The 25,460-nt window shown below is 32.5% G+C and overlaps 1 protein-coding gene across 2 annotated transcripts in view; it reads left to right on the top strand.

Annotated features, from left to right (window-relative positions):
* Positions 1–25,460, top strand: part of plxna3 (plexin A3) — a 355,788-nt gene that overhangs the window by 105,029 nt on the left and 225,299 nt on the right. The window contains exon 4 of one of the 2 annotated variants that reach the window (XM_087263713.1): positions 13,216–13,414. Coding sequence is in view for 1 of the 2 variants with exons in the window: in NM_001098489.1 (NP_001091959.1) it covers positions 13,216–13,356 (141 nt within the window). In the remaining variant the exon portion in view is untranslated. 2 annotated transcript variants of the gene reach the window in all.

The raw sequence follows: 25,460 nt of genomic DNA, 5'->3' as shown, positions 1-25,460 counted from the left end.
ATTGCTAATAACAACAAGAATACCTGTTATTATTTTTATGATTTTTATACTTATATAACACCATGATATTACATTATTATTTACAAACAATTAAGTTTATTATTATTAATATTATTTTTGTTGTTGTTGTTACTGTTGTTGTTGTTGTTATTATTATTGTCAGTGTTATTATTAGTGTTATTATAATAATTATTGTTATTAATATTAATGTTATTGTTCTTGTTATTATTAGTGTAATTAATATTATTGGTATTATTAATTTTAGTGTTATTGTTATTAGTGTTGTTATTAATATTATTATTTTGTTATTAGTGTTATTATTTGTGTTGTTGTTATTATTAGTGTTATTATTATTATTATTATTATTATTATTATTAGTGTTGTTGTTGTTATTACTGTTATTAATATTTTTGGTTTTATTATTATTACTGTTGTTGTTATTATTTTTATTATAATTAGTGTTATTATTATTAATAGTGTTGTTATTAGTATTATTATTTATATATTATTATTACTTATTGTATATTTTTTAATTAATTAATTAATTTATTTTATTTTATTAATAACAATACAAAAGTTTTAATAATTGTTATTATATATTGCTGAAATATAATAAAAGTAATCATAATAATTATAATAACTTTTAATAACAATAATAATACCAATAGTTAAACAATACTTAATGAAATAAAAAATATTTTTGTTGTTGACGTTGTTGTTATTATTATGTTAGCATGGTTTTAGGTTATTATTAATATAGTCATCATCATCAATAATAGTAATACTTATGAAATAATAAGATTATGTATCTTCATGGAATAATACAACTAATAATAACAAAATAATAATAGTAATAAAAAAATGAATAAAAATGATAAATATTTTTAAAAGTAGAAGCAATTTTTTTATATTATTTTCTATATTTTTATGTTTTATATTATTATTATTTGTGTATTGTTATAACTATACAATATTTATTATTTACTAATATAAAAGTTTGAATAATAAGGATATTACATGAATAATTTCCTACCAAATTAAAAAAACTATTATTAGTATGATTTATTATTATTATTATTATTATTATTATTATTATTATTATTATTATTATTAGTGTTATTAGTGTTGCTATAATTCATTCATTCATTTTCTTGCATTACCTTTTAGCTGCAACCCATCACTGGAAAACAGTTATTATTATTATTATTATTATTGTTGTTATTATTGTTATTATTATTATTATTATTATTATTATTATTATTATTATTATTATTAGTAGTAGTAGTAGTAGTAGTAGTAGTAGTAGTGTTTATTTTGAATCTTATATTCATTTGTTTTTTTTATTTAATCAAATTATATTTATTTTATTAGTATGTTTTTAATTTATATATTATTTAATTATTTAATCTTTTATATATGTAAATTAAACAGAAAATCTTGTTTTACGCTTGATTAAATCTGTATTTAAGTCATGTCTATATTTGTATAATGATCATCTTTATCAAACTTAATATTAACTCAATATAAACAATATTTATCAAATCAGCATTCAACAAAGTTTCCAAATAAATAAATCTCCTATAGCTCAATTTGAGCATTTCCCCTAAAATGTGGTTGTAATTTTGGGTGAGTGGGCTTTAGTTTTCTCCGCACAAATATCCGAAACCAAAACTAAACTGCTAATTGAAAGGTAGCTCATGATAAAAACATTCCAGTGACGGTGAGCTTGTAATTTGGGCATTATAAAGTGGCTGGTATACATGACTGAATCTGAGTAATTGCTGTTTGAGTGTGAATCGCTGGTGGAGTGTGAAGGGCGCTGGAGGACGTCAACACTCTTACCCACAGCTCTTCTTACCCACAATGCCTTTAAATGAGACATATTATGACCCCTTTTTAAGACATTAAAACACTGGTTGTTCCTAAAATGTGTCTGTGAAGTTTCAGCTCTAAATACCCTACAGATTATACATTATACATTTGTCAAACTTTCCACTGATTGGGTGTGGATGTCTCTTTAAATGCTAATGAGCTGCTACCTTCCGGAAGAAGGCGGAGCCGTTACACTCTACTCTAGTTTACAACTTCTAGACTGTACAACAAGGATATTTTTGAACAACTAGTCGAAACATTTTTGTAGTTTTAATATTGTTAAACTCATCAACTAATATATTATGTCCCGGTGTGAAAACCATTGCAAATTACCATTAGGCTATTAGTGTCATCCTCTTATTTTTACTGAAAGCCTGACTATAAAATGTGTAATTAATTACAGTAATCATATTCAGGATTAATCTTACAACATGAGCTCTTTGAATACACTGAGCGATTATGCTAACTTTAGCAACATTAGCTGTACAACATGCTACACCAACCCGGGCTCATTGTGGAAACGCAGCCCCACGGACGTTTCTGTGGGCCGCGAAATATGTCCCGGGAGGTACGTATTCGAGGAGTTTTTGTTTTCGCGGATCCGCGAGAGGCCGCTGTGTGTGCTTTTTTGGGTCTCGAGCGCCTCTCGGGAGTGTGCGCCATTCGCGCCCACGCTGTTCTCGCGCGAAAAGCCGCCGGAGGCCACTGCGGAGCGACCGTCCGTCCGACTGGCTGAACGACCTAACGATCTTACGGCCGCCCTCGTCTTCCTCCTTCTCCTCCTCCTCCTCCTTCCCTAAACCCAAGCGACGATTTGCAAAAGCCGTCCAGAAAAAAAGAGCAAAAGCCCTCATCTTTGATTTCGACTGCGTTTTCGGATCCCGCTGCGTTCTCGCCCTTACTTTTTGGATTCTGTTTTTCATCTTACCTGATTTCTGGAACCGCTCTTCCCCGGTCTCGATCCCGGTCGTCCCCGCGCCCGGCTCCTTCTCCTCCGGGCCTCCGCTCCGCAGACGTAACGCCGGGAGATAAGCGGACAAACTAGTAGCAGCGGGAAAGCCCTCCACTCGGAGGCAGGCCGTCGGCCGGGGAGCACGAAGAGGAGGAGCGGAGCGGCGCCACATCGCCCCGCAGTGTTCGCTCAAAAAAAACTAAACGCGGCGGGGCTACGTTTCCAGAATGAGCTTGGGTTGTGCTACACTAATGCTATCGAGCCTAAAGACTGGTTTGAACCATTTTCTAACTAAAAGCAATGGCACACGATAGAAGAAATATTTTCTATATTAAAATATTTTTTGATCTAACCAACACCTGAAATTTGTTTTTTGAAACGGCTTTACACCTCAGGTATACCTCGTGCTTTTCATTCAGTGTTAACCCGAGTAAACAAAAATATTCACTTAACATGTTCCTTAAATATCTGCAACCATATTGTAATATTTTTATGCTTTCCAAGAGTCAAAAACTTACATGCAGCAACTGTAACTAAATCCAATTAAAAAAATTGTCATATATTTACAGACGATTAATAATCGTGATTGCGATATTCGCTAAAATAATCGACTTTTTTTCCCCCATAATTGAGCAGCCCTAATAAGATCAACTTCTAACACCATTTATGAAATCTGAACAGCTTTTATTTCACATGCTTCTAGAGAAAAACTCACCCATGAAAACTGACTTAAGTTTTTAAATTGTGTGTTGTTTGGACAATTGACAAACCAGGGACACAATAGGCACACAGTCCCAACACACATACTCCGATATTCCTGACATGTCCCCTTTAAGTGCTGGAGATCATGTGACATTTTAAAGCAAAGCATGCTCAGACCTGCGTGACCCTGAAGTTCAGAGGTCATTTGAGGTGAAAGGTCAGGGATTGCAGTAGAAAGTGCCCGCAGCTGCAGAGGAAGAGGCTGTTGATGGTTGGGCTGCTCGTATTTGTCAGGATGGAGTGATACTAAGCAGGTGTTGACGGAGTAAACTGGTCTCCGCTCGCATGCGGATCTGACGAATCGGGATAAGGACTCTAATTGAATTACAGACCCTTTGTTCGGCTCCTAGGGCGAAGCGCTTTTGTCTCCTAAGAGGATGAATTTGCAGCCTGAGGATTTTGACCTCATTTTCTGAGACACTGGAGGGCTTTTTTCGTTACTGGGGTGCTCATGTAAAATAGATTTGGCTCTGAAGAGTCAGAGACCCTCTTTAGAGGTTGAAGATGGGGCAGATCTAGAGGAAAAGCTACTATATAATATCACATCATGCCTCTCTTCTTGACATGGAAGGGCAAATGTATGCCTTTAACTCTTTAGTTGAGAGCAATGACAGTTCACTGGAAGTGGTGTTTAGTTAGATCATTTCAGTGTGGTGATGTCATTGGCCCATGAACATTTCCTGCTTATCAAACTATTTCATAACTGTAACGAGGCAATTTAATTGTAACTTAATGTTAAAACCGCTATCATAACATTTATCAATGTGCGGCTCTTTTTGGAATCTCGAAAGCTATAATAATGTAAAACAAGAAATACGTTGGGACCATTGATTTTATTTACATCCCTCAAAAAGGTCAATAGGTGATGTGTGTTATTTGTTTGAAAGGTTACTATTAGTTTATAAATTTAGTGAATGGCGACTTTCACCAATATGTGGATATGTATGTTTTGTATGCTATTATATCCAAAAGCAGAATGAAAGTAGCTTAGCTATGCTTGATGTTATTGAATTTTGTTTCGGTGAGTCAGATTGTTATTGAGTCAAATTGTTTCAGTGATTTATTTATGGCTCATACTTTGGTATATGAATGTTGAGTTTAACTTGGTGGCTTAATAATCACTTTGTTCAGATGATTATCTCTAAATAATTAAAGATAAACTCTAAATAATTCTATTAATATTAGGAATAATATTAGGATTACTACTAATCATTGTAATGATAATGATATATATTAAAAATGTATTATTATTATTATTATTATTAATAATAATATTATTATTATTAATAATATACAAATTGACTGTTATTAGGTACTAACAGCAACAATACAGTAAATTTATTTATAAAATATACAAAAACATTATTAAAAATATTGCGTCTGTTCCTTATACAAATGTAATCAGTTGCTTATATTCCTTTCAATGTAGTTTTTATTTGTTAATTAGTTTATCTATAATCTAAATACTGACTTTAATTTGTTTTAATAAATACTGACTTTAATTTTTATAACTATAATAATGTAGTTATTATTAATATTATAATTTATACATTTATAAAATAATACAATGATAATTATTTTTTTGCTATCACTTAATATAAGTACTGACTTTAACTTCTATTATTATTAATATTAATATATTTACTATTATTATTAGTAACACATTTATTAAATAATAATAATATAATTAAAATAGTTATTTTTATTTTATTGTTATCACTTTATATACATACTGACTTTAATTTCTATTATTAATATAAATATTAATAATACATTATTATTAATATGAATATTACATTCCTGAGATGATTATATAATAATATTAAATGTATTTTATATAAAATGTATTTTAATATTTAATGTATTAATATAAATACTGGATTAAATTTCTATTATTACTTTGAATAATACATTTCTGACATAATACTTTTATAGCAATCATTGTATTTTAATTAAATCGTTATTAATATAAATACTGACTTTCATTTCTATTTTTAATATGAATAATAATACATTTATTTTCAAAATGAATAGTAAATTTCTAAGATAATAATACAAAAATGATAATTTTATTTTGTTTTTATTTTATTTTATTTTTAATAATTTTAATAGATATATTTTTTATTATTAATATGAATAATACTTTTATGATATAATAATATAGTAATGATTATTTTATTTTTATTTATTGGTATTAATCTAAATACTGACTAATTGTACTATTACTAGTAATAATGGTATATTTATTAATATTAGTAATACGTTTCTAAAATAAAATTTAATAATTATTTAATTTGTATTTTATTCTTATTTTAAATACTGACTTGAATTTTTGTTAACAATATTAATAATACATTTGTTATTCATTTGAATAATAATACATTTAAAAAAAACAATGTAATAACAATTATCATTTTATATTATATTTTGTTAATTTTATTTTTTTTATTCTTAATTTCTCTATGCTTTGCTATTGAAAGCAAAAAAGCCAGTGAAATTTCAGACAGTGTATGTGCACTTTAATGCATGGATTTGTAAGTGGAGACGGTGGAGTTGTGTTTCAGCATCTTCCTTTTAAAGTCCACGGAGGTGAAGCAGTGTTTGCCATCGACTGCAATGTAAACTATGGCTAAACGTCTGTTTAATACGTCTCTGAGGTGCAGTATTTGCTCAGATGAGGAGTTTATCTTCTTCCGTCACTTCTTTGGATTCCTGCTCTCTTACTATTATAATATTCCATGTCCAAAAGAAAACAAAGTAACGTTAAACTGGGGAGCGCCTGGTACTTTGACTCAGTAAAATAACACACTTTGTGCTATGAATCTTTCCCCCGAGCCAATAAAAACATAAACCCTGCTGCGGATTACATTAAAACTAATTTTAAATGAGACCACATGTTAGCAGCTCCTGCCATTATCAACAAGCTGATGTTTGAATGCTTTACACGGGGAGATTATTTATTTACTGGTCAGTTAGTTTTGTTGATTATAGAGTGTGTCTGTTTAAGCTCATTCCTGTGTTTGGGAAATGTGTCTACGCTGAAAGACGATGATAAATCGTGGGATTGTGGCATCGTTGTGTGTTCTCATTGAGTTCTCAGGATGTGCTCTTGTGTTTTTATTGAGGTGTATTGTGCGATCTCTCACTTTACTCTTCTCGCAGTGTTTTTCTTCTGTCTTCTCACTCTTTGAAGTGTGTGATGGATGAAGCTCCTGCTCCTCCTCATGTGTTGATGGTGTTCGTCAACACACCCTCTACTAGTGGCGTTCATTCATACACACGTTGCTTGTTGTCTTTTAATTTGTGGCTTTTTTTTCCATTTTTGTGTAGACTTTTGCACTGCAGACTGGATTGCATGACATCTCATTTGAGAAAGAAAGAAAGAAAGAAAGAAATAAAGAAAGAGAGAATTTTTTAAAAATATAAATATATATTTTAAACAAGGAGTTAAAAAAGAAAGAAAGAAAAAGGGAAGGAAAAAGGAAAGAAATGAAAAAGAAAGCAATAAAAAAGAATTTAAGAAAGAATTAAATAAATTAAGAAAGAAGAAAGAAAGAAAGAATTAAAGAAATTATTAAATAAAGAAATAATTAAAGAATAAAAAAGAATTAAGAAATATAGAAAGAAATAAAGAAATAATTAAAGAATAAAGAAATAATTAAAGAGGGAATTAAAGAAATAATCAGTGAATTAAAGAATAAGGAAAGAATTAAAGAAATAATTAAAGAAAAAATGTAAAAAGAATTTAAAAAGAATAAAAAATGAAAGAGAAAGAAAGAATTAAATAATTAATTAAAGAATTGAAAAAATAAAGAATTAAAGAAATATTTAAAGACTTTAAAAATAATTAAAGAATTAAAGAAGGAAAGAATTAAGGAAATAAAGAATTCTTAAAAAATTAAGGAAATAATTAAAGAATCGAAGAAATAAAGAATTAAGGAAATAATTAAAGAATTAAAATAAAGAATTTAAGAAAGAAAGATTTAAAGAAATGATTAAAGAAAAAGAGAATTAAAGAAATAAAGAATTGAAAAATAATTAAATAAAGAAAGAACAATTTAAAGAAATAATTAAAGAATTAAAGATGATGATTTTAGGCTGCGCTGTACTGTATGTGTGCACTTGGCAGAAGTATAATATTAGAATAATAAGCATAAAACATAATATTATGAGTATAAATTAGCCTTAACAGATCGGGGTCTCGTGACTCCACACAGAATAGGGAAATTAATTGAAAAAATTGAGCTGGAAAAATTTGATCGATTATAGATTCTGAATGTCTATTTTGATTACTTTTTGATTAATCGCCCAGCCCTAGTTTTTTATTCTTATTATCAACATGGATATTTATATGTCTTAGTTTTGACAAAAATATTAATATTTAATAGTAATTATTGCTTATTGTTGTCTGTCTACATATTAATTAATTAATTATTATTATAAGTAGTAATAGCAGTAGTATTTTATTAGTAGTAATAGCAGTAGTATTTATATAGTATCAAAAACACTTAATTAAATAGTAGGGTTTTTTTTAACTTCATTTTTAGTCAATTATACTGATCCTGAACACATTTTCATCCAATTTCACTCATTTTATACATTTAAAATTTTAGTTTACATTTAAAATTTTAGTTTTGCCTTTATTTGTTGTTCTTTATTCTAAATTTAAGTCTTTTGCTTAAAAACCAAATCCATTGCGCCCAATTGAGATGCAACCGTTATTTTGTTCTTCAGTCAATTATTGTATCTGAATTATAGAGAATTACTCGAGAATTACTCTAGAGCTTCTTGTTGTCTCTCGTCCTTGCAGAAATAATCCATCTTGAAGATGAAAACCCCCTAAAAAAAAGAGCATCTCTCAGTACATTATTTTTCAGAAGAGAGAGCCAGCAAACTTGAACAAGACAGAGAATGAATCCGGCTTCACTTAAGAGCTTCATTCACCCAGTCCTTGAAACCCCGGCCCTCACAAGGACTCAGAATCGATAGAAAACAAGCGTCCAAATGAGCAAAAAAAAAAAAAAAGAAAAGACCCTCTATTTTTCTCCAGCTGTAGTAATTTCCTCATTCTCTTTGCCCCCTTTCGTGATCGATGAGGAAAGAATTGGGCTATGATCAACCCGTCAGTCTTCCGGGACGCTCTGCGCTACGACTCCACCGCAGGTTAATTAATAGATGGCTAGGCAGGCGGTGCTAGCCTAGCATCATCATCTGAGCCACAGAGAGACCGAAGGGGGGAAGGTAATATTTATCTAAATTCCAATTACCCTCATCTGAGCTGTTTGATGTTGTCGCGGGGTCAGCTCTCGGCAGGCTGAGCAAGCACTCTGCATTTCAAACACTCAAGTGTGCCGCGAGGACATCCCCGCCTGGGGAAAAGAGTACACATCTCAAGCCTGCCCTCCTGAAAGCCATTTAAGTCCAAAACTGAAGCTTTTTTTTCTTTCTGTCTTTCTTTTTTAGGCAGGAAGAAAAGTGCACCTGATTGCATGGCAGCGCTTGGCCAGTCTGAATGCTGCTGGTATTTTTGTAGACCATCGTTCCATTTGAGAGAATGAGAGATGCACAGTTGAAATCAGAATTATTAGCCGCCCTGTATATTATTTCCTGTAATAGTTTTAATAACTAATTTCTAATATCTGATTTATTTTATCTGTCATGATAACAGTAAATAGTATTTGACTCATTTTTTAAAGACACTAGCATTCAGCTTAAAGTCCACTTTAAAGTCTTAAGTAAGTGTAACCATTTAAAAGAAATGTCTGATGGTAAATCATACTAAACGTTATTATTTTAGGTCTGTTAGGATTACCTAAATGATTTACATTTGCTAAATGCCAGAATAATGAGAGAATTTATTTTTGATAATTTTTTATTAATTCCTAGACAGTCAAAAGTTTACAGACATTTCCTTAGTATTTTTTTTTAGCTTTGCTTTAAAACTGTATAACTTTGGTCAAATGTTTTGGGTATCCTTTCGCAAGCTTCTCACAATAGTTTGCAGGAATTTTGGCCCATTTCTCGTGACAGATTTGGTGTAACTGAGTCAGATTTGTTGGCTGTCTTGCTCGCACAAGCTTTTTCAACTCTGCCCAAAAAATTTCTATAGGATTAAGGTCTGGGCTTTGTGATAGCCACTCCAAAACATTCACTCTGTTGTCTTGAAAACACATTTTAACTAATTTGGCAGTATGCTTAGGGTCATGGTCTGTTTGGAAGACCCATTTGTGGCAAAGTTTTAATTTCCTGTCTGACGTCTTAAGATGTGGCTTTCGTATTTCTACATAATTTCTTTCTTCATGATGCCATCTATGCTGTGAAGTGGACCAGTCCCTCATGCAGCAAAACAGCCCCACCACGTGATGCTGCCGCCCCCATACTTTACAGTTGGGATGGTGTTCCTAGGCTTGTAAGCTTTCCCTTTTGTCCTCCAAATGTAACGCTGGTCATTATGGCCAAACAGTTCAATCTTAGTTCCATCAGACCTCAGGACATGTCTCCATAATAATATTGTGTTTCCCAGTGTAATTTAGCAAATTGTAACCTGACTTTTTTGTTGATTCTGGCTTGTTGATTTTCCCATGTTGTCACACAAGAAAGCAGCGTGTTTAACTCCTCCAATTAACTCAAATGTCAATTAGCCAATCAGAAACTTCAAAAACCTTGACACCATCAGCTGAGCTTTTTCAGGGGCATAATAATAATATTTACCTTGATGTTTTTTTTTTTTTAAATTAAAAACTGCTTTTATTCTAGCAGAAATCTAACAAATAAGACTTTCTCCAGAAAAAAAAATATTACAATAATTACTGTTAATTATTCCTTGCTCTGTTAAACATCATTAAGGAAATGTTTTGAAAAATACAAAAAAAAAAAAGCATTTCACAGGAGGGTGTATAATTTTGACTGTATCTGTCGAATTTTAGTGTCTTATGCCTGAAACTAAAATATTGCATAAAAAATTTTAAGTTTCCATCCAAAAAGTGACAAAGAGAACAAGATTGGCAGTTCCTAAAAATCTGATACCAAATATCAAAACAAAAAAACTGAATTAGCTGCAGTAGGAGAAGCTGTGTGAGTCGTCGTCTTCTTTAATAAATTACTTTAACTTCAGAAGAAAATGTCGACACAATGAATGTGTGCTGGCGTTTGGAGGCATGAGACCCTCTTTAGCTCAAGACAGTTCTGGAGGTTATGAGAGACTTTGGCTGAGGCATTTTAGAATTCAGATGGTTTACAGTGTGGTCGGCCCACTGGTTCATCCATCAATGCTGTCCATAGCACTTATTTTTATCATCAAATGATCACTTAACTATTTTATTATTCGATAAAAGTGTTTCCATCGTTGTTTGTGCTTTTTTTCTCATTGAATAAAAATGTATCCTATTCTTTGTAAATGTAAAAAAAACAGCTGCTTTATTTGCACATCTTTTATGCAATATTTCAGTTCTGCGCATAAATCTAATTAGCATATTTGGATGGAAACATAGCTTGTGTCGCAGGGGCATGAATGAATAGTTCGTCAATGAAATAGCAGAGGTAGCTTTACACTCTTTGCATGCAGTGTGAGAATTATTATTATTATTTTTTTTGCTTAGATTTTATTTATTTATTTATTTATTTTGTGTGTGTGTGAGAATTTAACTGCAGTTGACCTTGTCGAAAAATAAAAAAATTAACCATGACGAAGGCAAACAGTAATTCGTGAAACGCCGAAGAAAACTAGTGTCGAATGGTGACATAATAACATTAATCGAACTATGTACTATAACATGTAAAACTGAAACATGAAAGGAACATTCAAAAAGCAACTCATGTAAAGACCTATCATCTTGATAGTCATATTAAATCAGATTAAGGAAAATAATTTGATTACTGATGTCCAGGTTTAGTGTAGATTTTCAAAATATCTGAGTTTGACATGAGTGTGTATAAACGAGTAAAAAGTGTATCCGAGACACATGCCATTATTCTTTTTGCACTGAAGAGCTTCAGTATATTTCTGTATTGATCAGACTCCATGAGAGCATCTTAAACAACGCTGTCGCTTGAAGTTAAAGCGATCCATTAAAACCAATGCGGAGCGAGGGCACTGTGTGGCTGAAGGCTGCGAAATGCGACACTACAGCTGGTGGCGCATGAATTGACGAATCGCAGACCGAGTCCGTCATGTTTTCTCGGCCTTCTGTCCTGCTGCCCGGGGAGACGTGGGCTCTGACTTGGCCGGCGATATGTGACACCCAATATGGCAGCCTTCGACTAATTGATGCCACCTTGTCAACCCTAATTACTGCAACTGCTGCAATGAGGAGGCAGCTAATTAACAGACTAACGATGTTTGTCACTTCAGACCGACCCAGATATTTAGGAGACGGCCCAAGTCCGCTGCCAGTGCATCTGTTTCAGTTGTGTCGCACCTACGTTTTTTTTTTTTTTTTGCTTTCTCTTCATTTTTGATCTCCCAAATCATACCTTTTCTGTGGGAATTTAGTTTACTTACACAGCCTCATTTCAATCTCGCATCACATTGCCGTCAGAATTGATTAGCGAAGAAGCGCACGAATAGGGAAATAGGTGAGCTCTCTGACTTTAAATACGGTTGTCAGCCGCTCTCTGTGTCCCCCCCTCCTTAGTCGACACTTCAAAGATGTTTTGAATTTGACATATTTAGAGCTCGCTTTTTACCCAGCAAGCTCAACTACACTAATTATCAGTGTGAGGAAACAGAGGAGTCGCTAATGATGAGGCAGCAGGGGTTCGAGTGTATGTGTGTGTGCGCGTTTGTGTTTTTAAAATGTAATTGATTTTTATCGCACATCCGATCAGATCTCGCTCATTCTGCGTTTTCTAGGTCAGCCGTATATTTCTGCATTCATGAGGAAAATGATAATACAGCATGTGTCAGTAATGATGCACTGTATGTGATGATGCGCCGCCAACCTGAAACATCGCAAGTGCGAAAATACCTGGGTTGGAAGTCGGATTAGGGATGCGTGATATTTATCTTCTATGATATTATCATAATTGTTGTCTTGATGTGTGTGTGAGCTGACATCGAGTGTCAGAAGCTTTGCAGAAAACAAACTAAAATGCATCTTGAGAGACCAAAAACATTGACCGGGTGATGTTCCTGTGTAGGCTTTTGTTTATATGTTAGTTAGGCCTGTCACAATAATTAATAAATCAACTTAACGCAAAACAAGTGGACATGACCTCAATTTTTGGTGATGCAATTTATATCACCCATACATAACAAACTATTTTAGCCACGTTTTAGCTGATTGTGCAACATCTCTATCTCTATTGGAGGTGTCAGTGTCAGTATGGTAAAAAGAACACTTTAGTATTTACTATAAATTACTATAGTATATTTTTATGTGGGTGCCTGATGAGTAAAAATAAATGTTATTATTCATTATTTATATAGTGTTAAATAATGAGTAAAAATAAATGTGATGAGAAAAAATTATTCTGTTAATTTTGTTACATTTTTTGAACACATTTTGTTAGCGTTTATTTTTAGAATTTATTTTTTAGGACTGGAGTTGTGCATGAATGTTCTGTTATGTAGGGCCTTAAAGTCAGTTTTTATTTCATGTATTAAATGTCCACTTTTGTTATCTTTTCAGATTCGAGTGAATGGTGTTCCTCCGCCGTCAGAGAACGCTTTGCTGTACGAGACCGTGACCGTTGTGGAGGGAAGCCCCATCCTGAGGGACATGGTGTTCAGTCCAGACTATCAGTACATCTATCTGCTGAGCGACAAACAGGTGAGACTCACTGAGCGATTTGGTGTATGAGAAGCACTCGCATTTGATGAGGCGACTTGTACTTTTGCATCAGTGCAGCAAATTATGGGCCTTACTTGAAAGGGGTTTCAGTGTGAAATGGTTTGTGTTTTAGTTGTTCATTTGTTTGATGAATCTTGTTGTTTTCCGAGATGGCTTTGATGTCATTTGTATGTGAAGTTTATGCAAAAGATTTATTTTTTCCTTTTTTAGAATAGTCCTCATGTAAACATACAAAAACTCTTTTATTATTAGGGATTAGTTCATTTATAAATTAAACATTGTTCGTCTAAAACTAAATGTGACTTAAAATATAAATATTTTTATATGACATAGAATAAATTGTTTAATTATTGCCTGCAGGTCATGGGTGAGATATATCAAATATGTAAAAAAATATATATTTAGATCACATAAAAAAATAAAATAAAAGTATAATAAATAACCTAACATAAAAATAACAATAATAAAAACTCTGTATGTATGTATGTATACAGTTAAAGTCAGATTTATTAGCCCCCTTTGAATCTTTATTTATTTATTTTTTATAATATTTGCCAAATTATGTTTATCAGAGCAAAGAAATTTTCACAGTATGTCTGATAATATTTTTTCTCCTGGAGAAAATCTTAGTTGTTTTATTTCAACTAGAATAAAAGCACTTTTTGAAATGCCTTTTTAAGGACAAAATTATCAGCCCCTATAGGCAATTTTTTTCGATAGTTTAGAGAACAAACCATCGTTATACAATAACTTGCCTAATTAACCTAACCTGCCTAGTTTACCTAATTAACCTAGTTAAACCTTTAAATATCACTTTAAGCTGTATAGAAGTGTCTTAAAATATCTATTCAAATATTATTTAAATGTGTTAAAAAAAATCTGCTCTGTGTTAAACAGAAAATGGGGAAAAAAATAAACAGGGGGGCTAATCATTCTGACTTCAACTATTTTTTTTGTATGTATGTGTGTGTGTTAGTGTGTGTGTGTGTGTGTAATGTAAGTATGTTTATATATACAGTGCATCCAAAAAGTATTCATAGCATATCACTTTTAGACATTTTTTATGTTACAGGCTTATTCCAATATGGATAAAATTCATTTATTTTCTTAAAATTCTAAACACAATACCCCATAATGACAATGTAATTTGTTTTTTAATTGTTGCAAATTAATAAAAATAAAAAAGCTGAAAAATCACATGTACTCGAGTATTCACAGCCTCTGCCCTGAAGCTCTAAATTGAGCTCATGTACATTCTGTTTCCACTGATCAATCTTGAGATGTTTCAGCAGCTTAATTGAAGTTCTTCTGTGGTAAATTAGGTTGATTGGTCATGATTTGAAAAGACATACACCTGTCTATGTACGGTCCCAGGGTTGACAGTGCATGTCAAAGCACAAACCAAGCATGAAGACAAAGGAATCGTCTAGACCTCTAAGACAGGATTGGCTCAGGACACAAGCCTTGGGAAGGTTACAGAAAACTTTCTGCTGTTCTGAAAGTTCCAATGAGCCCAGTGGCCAAAAGGCATCTGAAGGACTCTCAGACCATAAGAAACAAAATTCTCTTGAAGCATGGTACAGTGAAGCATGGTGGTGGCAGCATCATGCTGTGGGGATGTTTTTCAGCTGCAGGAACTGGAAGACTAGTCAGGATAGAGGGAATGATGAATGCAGCAATATACAGAGACATCCTGAATGAAAACCTGCTTTAGAGTGCTCTTGACCTCAGACTGTGGCGACGGTTCATCTTCCAGCAGGACAATGACCCAAAGCACAACGCCAAAATATCAATGGAGTGGCTTCACAACAACTCAGTGAATGTCTTTGAGTGGCTCAGCCAGATCCCAGACCTAAATCCTATTGAACATTTCTGGAGAGATCTGAAAATGGCTGAAAACCGTCGCTTCCCATCCAGCCTGATAGAGTTTGAGAGGTACCGCAAAGAGGAATGGGCAAAAATTCCCAAAGACAGGTGTGCCAAGCTTGTGGCATCATATCCAAAAAGACTTGAGGCTGTATTTGCTGCCATAGGTGTATCAACAAAGTATCAAGCAAAGGCTGTGCATATTGATGTATGTGTGATTTTTCAGGTATTTATTTGTAAAAAAAAAAATGCAACAATTTTTAAAAATCTGATGTATAACATTTATTTATAATTTCTACACAAAAATGTTGCGGTTGGCATAAAATTGTAGTAAAATTTAATACAAATTTGTACTTTTAATTGGTGATCTCAAAAGTAAACAAAATATATATTTAAACATAAGTTGTACTCTGTCAGTGTTTATAATATCTGTTAATTTTTTTAATTATAGTGTTATATTTATTGGCCATGTGGTCTATTTTACGTTCTGTCACTGTTGTTCTTGATCTTTATGGCTCATGATTTGGTTGATTTGCTCTTCATTTCTTTCTACCGAAAACAATGACAGCATGCAGCGAGGCCAGAATAAAGGCACGTTTTGTGTCTTAAAAGAGTCGAAGCGGAATCTCAGATATGTTGTTTTAACATCTGCGAGGCAGGAAAAGTGAATGTGAAACGGCTCTGAATGGGAGCCCCAGCTGCTTGGCCCTAATAAGAAATAGTGGGGAAGCGTCTCAATCCAGAATAACAGCCCTTCCCATAATGCTCCATTATAGAGCCGGAGGAGAGGAAGGAGACATTGAAGTTCCTCAGACTCGTACAGTACAGCTGGAGCTTTTTCCTTCGCTCATTTATTTCTCTGGCAGAAAGAAATTTGTTGTCTTTGTGCGCGTTTTCAAAGAGGCCATCTTTTGCATTTCCTTGAGAAAGACGCTGTTGAAATGACGCACGGAAAACATTGAAGAGAGATTCAGTTTCTAGAACAGCGATGTTTTTTATATCCTTATCAGTACGATTGAGAGAAAATAACCTGATCAGATGTGCTGTTTGCTGCAGGCGTGTGGAAGCAGGAATTAGCCATGCAGATTTGGTGGTATTAATTTCAGCGGCGGTTTGTTCCGCTTGACGCTCCAGCAGCTCAGTGATGCGTGCAATGACATCACCTCTGTGAGATCATGGAGATGTGTGGGTGTTTCTTCAACTGCTTGTTTTTAATTACTTTTTTTTTTATTAATTGTGAGTAGTTGATTACTTTGTTTTGCCATTTTGTTGGTTATTTGAAAGTAATTTTTTAAGGGTTTTTAAGGCAGTTTAATGATGGATTTTATTGTGTTTGTCGATAGTTTGAATACATTTTTAGATTTTCAGTTTTCATTTTAATATTTTTTTTTCATTATTTAATTTTTTTAAAAGTTTTTTAAATTTAATTCAATAGTTTTTCTTAAACTAAATATTCATTCATTGATTTATTTTCTTTTTGGCTTAGTCCCTTTATTCATCAGGAGTCGCTACAGCAGAATGAACCGCCAACTTATTCAGCATATGTTTTACACAGTGGATGCCCAACCAGCTGCATCCCAGTTCTGAGAAACATCAATACACACACACACACACACACACACACACACACACACACACACACACACACACACACACACACACACACACACACACACAATACACACAATACAGCCAATTTAGTTTATTCAGTTCATGCATAGCACATGTCTTTGGACTGTGGGGGAAAGAACACTGGGAGAACATGCAAACTCCACACAGAGATGCCAACTGACCCAGCCAAGACTCGAACCAGCGACCTTCTTGCTGTTGAGCAACAGTGCTTACCACTGAGCCACTGTCGCCCTTACTTAACTATAAAATAAATAAAAAAATTGCTTATTAGTCAACTACTTTATTTTTTCTTTTAACTTCATTTTAAGTTTCAATTTAAAAAATAAAGTAAAATAACAAGCAGGGTGGTGCAGTGGCGCAGTGGGTAGCGTTGTCTCCTAACAGCAAGAGGGTTGCTGGTTCCAGCCTCGGCTAGGCCAGTTGGCATTTCTGTGTGGAGTTTGCATGTTCTTTCTGTGTTCGCATAGATTTCCTCCAGTTGCTATGGTTTGGTGAATTGGGTAAGCTAAATTCTTCGCAGTGTATGTGTGTCAATGCAAGAGTGTATGGATGTTTCCCAGTTCTGGGTTGCAGCTGGCAGGGCATTCGATGCGTAAAACATATGCAGAATAAGTTGGCAGTTCATTCCGCTGTGGCAACCCCTGATGAATAAAGGGGCTAAGCCGAAAAGAAAGTGAATGAATGAATGACAAACAGTTTGAGTAATTAATAATAAATAAATATATATATTTTAATTGAGTATTTATTATTAATTATTCAATATTTTAATTATATGTTTTGATATTTTAAAGGTCATTTTAAAGGGGCTTTTAATGCATTTATAGATTTCATATTTGATAGTTAGTTTTATAAAATTTTTAGGCTTTCAGTTTTCATTTTAATTTAGTTTTATTTATTTATTTTATCATTATTATCTAAACAAACACAATAAGCAATGTCATTATTATCTAGAGAACATAATTTTTTATTTTTATTTAATTTGTACAAAAAACTATTATTTACTTATAATTCAAATAATATTTAATTATTTTTATATTTAATTTACATTTTTTGAAAGTATAACTTTTAGTTTTTTTTTCTTAATTATATTTTAATCAAATAAAAAAAGGCAGATTCATTACTAATAAAATAAAAAATGCAATATTTTTTACTTAATTATGAGAAATAAAAAAGTAGTAAAAGATCGACAGAAAATCGGCAAACTGCCATTTTAGCTCAAGTGGCAGTGTGCCAATTATCTTTTGATCTTTTGCTCCTTTGTCTATTTTTGATCCAGCACCTGCCTTTGGGATTTTTATATGTGCACAACTTTCAGTTTTGTTTGCTTTACAAATAAAAAAGAAAAAAACAAAATAAATAGTATTTGCTTATATTCAAATTATATTTTATTATTTATTTTATTTTATTATGTAAAACGATAACAAGCAGTTTCAATAATTTTAATATATTAATTGAATATTTTTTCTTAAATCAGAAAGAGAAAAGGTAAATATCGTTTGCTAAGAGATTGTTACCATTTTTATTTTTTAATTTCTATTTAATATGTACTTTATTAAATGGATGCAACTTATCTAAATATTACTTTATGCTGTGCATTTAAAATATGTATTTAAAAAATAAAGATGAAATTACCCTTGTGAAGTCAAATAAGTCAACCATTTATAATTAATAATATAATAATTAAAATGCCTCTGAGCAAAAAAAAACAAAAACTGATTTGACATATGAGGAAATATGTTTTAATCAGATTCAAACTTTTGATCTGCAACTAGGCATATTAATTTAGTGTGAATAATATTTTAATGTTCATATTTTTGAAGAAACACCTGTATGCATTTGCCGCAATGGTGTTTGTGTGTGTGTGTGTGTTGATCTTCATTCTGGACTCATTCAGAGTTTGAAAGACTCTGTAAACTGGAGTGTGTCAGTAGATTAACTGCATCTCACAGAAAAGAGTCATCGGAGTGTTAAAGCTGCACATGTCGATATCTGTGTGAAGAACTGAAAATCTTCAGACGCTCCTAAACCGATTGATCAGTACTCTGAAGCTAATTAAAAGCTTTCCTCTTTATGCTCGGATCATAAATGGACAGATTGGACATATTAATCTAAAAAACACCAGCTAAGAGCTTGAACTAAGCTTTACCGTTTATGACTCCAGAGCAGCTGTAAGTCATGACTTCATATTGAAAAACCATTTTGTTTTGTTTTGTTCCGAGTTTTGTGTTTTGTTTTATTGTGTTTTGTTTTGTTTCATTTTGCTTTGTGTTTTGTTTTGTTTTGCATGTTGTTTTGGTTAGGGGGTTTCAGTTTTGTGGGTTTTGTTTTGATTAGTGCATTTTGTTTTGTGTTTGGTGTTTTGTTTGATGTCTTTTGTTTGGTGTGTTTTGGTTAATGCGTTTTGTGTTTTATTTTGTATTTGGTGTTTTGTTTGGTGCGTTTTGTTTTGTGTGTTGTGTTTTGTTTAGTGAGTTTAGTTTGGTGGGTTTTGTTTAGTGCATTTTGGTTAATGCATTTTGTTTAGTACATTTTGTTTAGTGTGTTTTGGTTGGTGCGTTTTGTTTTGTATTTGGTGTTTTTGTTCAGTGTCTTGTTTTGTATTTGGTCTTTTGTTTTGCAAGATTTGTTTAGTGCATTTTGTTTTGGTTTGTTTTGTTTTGTGTGCTTTATATTTGGTGTTGTTTGGTGTTTTTGTTCAGTGTCTTGTTTTATATTTGGTCTTTTGTTTTGCGTGTTTTGTTTAGTACATTTTGTTTTAGTAGGTTTTGTTTCGTGTTTTTTGCCTGGTATTTGGTGTTTTGTTTGGTGTGTGTCTTGTTTAGTGACTTGTTTTGTATTTGGTCTTTTGTTTTGTGCGTTTTGTTTAGTGGTTTTTGTGTGTTGATTTTTGTTTTGTGGGTTAAGGTTTGTTTAGTGCCTTTTGGTTAGTGTGTTTCGTTTTAGTGCCTTTTGTTTTGTATTTGGTGTTTTGTTTTGTGCGTATTGTTTCAGTGTCTTGTTTTGTGTTTTTTGTATTTGGTGTTGTTTTGGTGCCTGTTTAATGTCTTGCTTCATTTGGTGCATTTTGTTTAATGTTTTTTAAGTGTATTATTTAGTGCATTTTGTTTAGTGTCTTGTTTTTTTGTTTGATTTATTTTTTTCTTTTATTATATATATATATATATTCTTTTCTTTTTTGATTGTACCTGTTTTTAATGTTGTTAATGTTATTTCAATTCATTTTATTTCAATGCATATATAGTTTATTATTTTTGTTACTTAATTTATTACTTTATTATTATTATTTTAATAGTGTTTTATTTAGTTTTTTAATTTCTTTATTATTAATTTAATTTAATAGTTTTTTAGCATGGATATATTATTATTTAGTTGATTGTTTATTGGATTGATTGATTTGGTTACATTCTAGTCACATGATCAATACTTTGTTGATTTAGAGAAGATTTAGAAATCATCTCCTCTGACCATCTCTGCCTGTACTTCAGGTTATAATCTAAACACTCCATGACTGATGTTAATACAAACTGTAAAATATGGTTCAGTCCAGTGTTGTATTACTTCTAGAAACCCCTTTATTTACAATTAATACCTTGTCATCTCATACCCATGCAGATGCTTCGTTTATTAATGGATCATCCCTGATTACATAACTCCATCTTCTCCACCAATCCCCATCTCAGGCCAGACACACAACCCTCTCCTCACTTCATAAAATCAAAAAATATGAATGAGAGTCAATAATTCATAAGCTACACTGACCGCTGGAGTCGGTGCATTTGAATATTTCATTTGCGGCAGGTGCACACACAGGTGAAAGAGCGTATTTGCTGCGTGTCAGTAAAAGGTCTGCCAATGCCAACTTTTTCCCAGCACTGCCATTATTTACCATCCGGCTCCTCCAATTGCAGCGGTAATGCAGCCATTTCATTGGAGAGAAAGAGATATGAAGCCTTTCATTTATCTAACATTGTGCTCATCCATCAAACACTGACAGTTCCTGACACAATATACTGAGCGTGCACAAAAAAAAAACAGTCTCCTTTGTGTGTGTGTGTGTGTGTGTTTGTGTGTGTGTGTGTGTGTGTGTGTGTGTGTGTGTGTGTGTGTGTGTGTGTTTGTGTATATGGGTAGAAATGTATGAAAGAAAATGTACTTTTGTTCAGCAAGAGAACTCTGATAAAGGAATGTATAATGTTACACAGATTCTGTTTTAACTACATGCTATTTTTTAAATTTCTATTTATCATAAAATTCTCAAATCAACATGGTTTCTGCATGTTTTGTGGAAATGATCCACTCTTTGCCATTGTTTCTGTTTAGTTTATATGATACTTATGATAAAACAAGCCTTCATTCATTCCGGTGGAAAACATAAAGTACAGTTGAAGTCAAGATTATTAGCCCTCCTGTTAAATTAGTTTTCTTTTTCAAACATTTCCCAAGAGATGTTTAAAGGTGCAGTAGGGGATCTGTCAAAATGCTAACCATTAGCGTATTAGCTTTGAAAACACAGTCTATCCCCTGCCGTCCAACGCCATGCCTCCTGAAATCACGAACGTGCACCTTAAAGATGACAAAGACCCACTTAACCATGCCATTCGCCAGTTAGAAAACTTTATAGCACTTTATTGTACTACAATTCTAAACAAAAAACTGTATTATATCTAGGATCGCTGGTTTCACTCTCACGCGCTTTGTCTTAAATCGACAATGGTACTTGGCCTGTGGGGTGCAGGAATTACACTTATTAATAAGCCATACTTACATGCTATTTCATACCGAATATTCAAAGTAGCATGGTAAAGAATATGGGGAGCGTATCACAGGCTGTCATTGAACCAAAATGAACCAATGTGATGTGAATATAAAATCAACTTCATCTTAGTAAAGCAGGCTAGGCAGAATAGCGCTATTTACTAATGTTTTGTTGTTAAACTAAGTACAAATTTACATTATCAATGCTGTAAAAGAACCTTATGAAACTGAAAATGGTCACATTAATCTTTCGCCGGAAGATTTCCGTGGCTGAACAACACTTCCGTGCATATAACCCATTCGTAAAACAACACAATCTACATCACCTTTGAGTGACTAAAATAGTTTTTAAACCTAACATTACCTGTCTAAAAGAAATACTTCAGCTATGGTGTCAAAAGTAACTCCAGTATTGATTCAGGATTTTAAAAGGTTTTGAGTCACTCTCACATGTGCATGAGCAAACGGCGGATACATCTGCGTGAACGAGTGCGCAGATGTACAAATCTACATTTGTTGACAGACAGTTTGGGCTACTTTTCAGAATTATGGGAGGTATCGGCCCGACAATATTTAATTGGGTAAACATTTTTTAGTTTTATACCTCACCTGGAGTAAAAATACACATATATAGATATATAGATCTATATCTATAAATATAGATATTATATATATATATATATATATATATATATATATATATATATATATATATATATATATATATATATATATATATATATATATATATAATGTAAATATACATTTAGATCATTTACTTTAATCATTTCTATTAGACTGTGGAGTGCTTTCAACCAGCACAACAAAAATGTGTCTAAAGACAATCAACTACTGCACCTTTAACAGAGCACAGAAATTTTCAAAGTATTTCTGATCATATCTTGTCCTTCTAAAGAAAATCTTAGTTCTTTTACTTTGGCTGGAATAAAAACAGTTAAAAAAAATTTTAAACAATTTTTAAATCAACAATATTAGCCTCCTTAAGAATTATTATTTAAGATTGTCTACAGAACAAGCTACTGTTGTCCAATAAATTTTAAGTTTGGTTTTGTGTGGTTTTTTTGGTGCGTTTTGTTTAGTTGCTGGTTTTGTGTTATTCAGTGTCTTTTGTTTAGTGTCTTGCTTTTTATGTGTTTTGTAATTGGTGTTTTGTTTAGTATTTTTTGTTTAGTGTCTTGTTTTGGGTGTTTTGTTTTGTATGTTTTGCTTTGTTTGTTTTGTTTTGTGTCTTGTTTTGTCTGTTGTTTTGTATTTGGTGTTGTGTTTTGTATGTTTTTCTTGATTTGTTTAGTGTCTTGTTTTGTGTGTTTCGTTTTGTATTTGGTGTTTTGTTTTGTATGTTTTGCTTCGTTTGTTTTGCTTAGTGACTTGTTTTGTGTTGTTGTGTATTTGGTGTTTTGTTTTGTATGTTTTGCTTGGTTTGTTTTGTTAAGTGTCTTGTTTTGTGTGTTTTGTTTACAGGCAAAGCTATACATTTAAAAAGTCACTTTTGATTTCATGTGGACTTTAGACAGTGCAGCTGTTTTGAACTTACTGTAAATAGATATGATAATGTTAATTGTGGGTCCCACTTTATATAAAGTGGCCTTAACTACTAATTACTTGCATCAAAATATAAGTTCAATGTATTACTGTGTATATGAAGTTAGGATGCGGATCAGATTAGCGACAGGTTTGGTTGTACGGGTAGGTTTAAGGGTGGGTTAAGGTGTAAGGGATGGTCAACAGTATAATTATAAATACAGAAATGAAATATATAATTACAGAAATGAATGACCAATATAATTATATGCAGGTATTTAAATAATCTTAAGTGCAGTGTTAAATATTCATTTACACAAGTACATTGTAACAAATGATTAATTTCAGTACATATGTGTTAAGGCCACTTAATATAAAGTGTGACCAATTTATGGAAACATTATTACATTAAAACTACTGCCTTAATACCTGCCTGCTATTAAGATATTGACAGTTTATTAGTACTACTATAGTATAAACTATTTTACATCCCTAATCGTACCCAATACCTAAACCTGAACTACAACCTTACTATTTTTGAGCTGCTTAGTAGTCTTAAAAGTCTTAGTGGTTTGTAATTTGCGAGAATTGTACTGTAAAATATGGTGTGACCATTATAAATATAATTATTTCCATAATTTTATATATATCTAGTTTTTGATTTTATGTTACATTAAATCTGATATCTGTGGTTACGTAAATTACCATGGACCAAAATACAAGCCTTCACCCACCCATCCTGACTTACTGACGCAACACACACACACACACATACACACTTGAAGAGCCATCATCTGCACTTGAAAGCCAAGCCGTGTCCCTTTTGGGTGGGTGTGTGTGTGTTTTTTTCCTCGTCTCTTGTTTTTCTCACTCCAAACTCTAATCTTGCCAGCGATCAAAGGCGATTACAACTCCCCGGAATGAGCATTTTTTAGAGCTTCTAAAGGCGCTTTTCAAAAAACAACTGCTTTCGGGCTCGGCCTTGTTTCTGCACTTCAAGTAAGCCAATGATTGGGACTGCGACAGCCCACACCAACTTTGATCCGCAAAACCGCTCTTTTAGATTTAATATATTCATGTTATTTCTGTCCTAGACCTCCCACTCTCTCCAACTCTCATCATCATTTATATAAGCTGGTGTTTTGGGGAAACAGGGATGCGCTGATTCATTACTCTAACGCTGCTGTCCTGTTTGGCAAGGGTGTTTCTTCACATCTGCTGAACGATTTCACAATATTACTGTATTTTTGTTTATATAAATGCATCTTTAGTGAATGTAGGAAATATTCATTTTAAAAATAGATCTATTTTTAAATGTTTTAAAAGACAACTTTATAATTTATATTAATATACACTTAAGAATGACTTTTGCCGCTTGTTCAAACTACTTATTGCAAATGATTAAAAACAACACAATTGTTAAGTTTTTTTCAAATGTTAACTTAAATGTTTCAGTTACAATCCACTTAAATTTATGAAAATTAATAAGCTAACTTAATTGATTTGTGTTGGGACAACATGAAGAAACCAAGCATGTTTTACAGTGCAGTCTTTTCTTGGAAAGTGAAACTAATATACTGATGACTACTACTACTACTGATGATGATGACGATGATTATTATTAGAATTATTATTATTATTATAAATGGTCTATTAGATTTAATATATTCATGTTATCTAGACCTGCCTAGATCTCCCACTCTCTCCAACTCTCATCATCATGTATATAAGCTGGTGTTTTGGGGAAACAGGGATGCTCTGATTCATTTCTCTCATGCTGCTGTCCTGTTTTGGAGCGGCTGTTTTTCCGCATCTGTGCTGCTTATATTACTGTCCCCTGGACATGTTATTCTTTTATGAGTTTCCCTTGTGCTGGTTTTTAATATTTTCTGTCGTCCTCTTGAGTTGACTGTGGCGATGTGCGCTGCATTATTCTGTAAGAAAAAGCTGGAGTGTTTGAGAGTGTTTACCACCAGCAGCTCAGCTGGATGAAGGCTTGTGTTGAGAACTGATGGATCTGCTGTTTTCTGACTACGATAGTGGGGAATACAGACAATGTGTCACATGACTTAGATCTCTAAACCTGATTGGTTGGATTTTGAATAGAAATGTTAAGAAACCAAACACAAAAAAATTAAGTCAATTATTTTGTTCATTTATCTTTTAATAAATAAAAATATTAAAGAACCCCAAAAAATGTCAATTAAGGCATTAATTTAGTTAAATACAATCTAAAACTTTATTTGTTGGGTATTCATGTTCTTGCTTTTGTGAGGCCTTGGGATATA

This window comes from Danio rerio, chromosome 8 (genome assembly GCF_052040795.2).
Source record: "Danio rerio strain M-AB ecotype USA chromosome 8, GRCz13ab, whole genome shotgun sequence".
In the NCBI taxonomy this organism is placed as follows: domain Eukaryota; kingdom Metazoa; phylum Chordata; class Actinopteri; order Cypriniformes; family Danionidae; genus Danio; species Danio rerio.
This window is presented reverse-complemented; position numbering and strand designations above follow the sequence as displayed.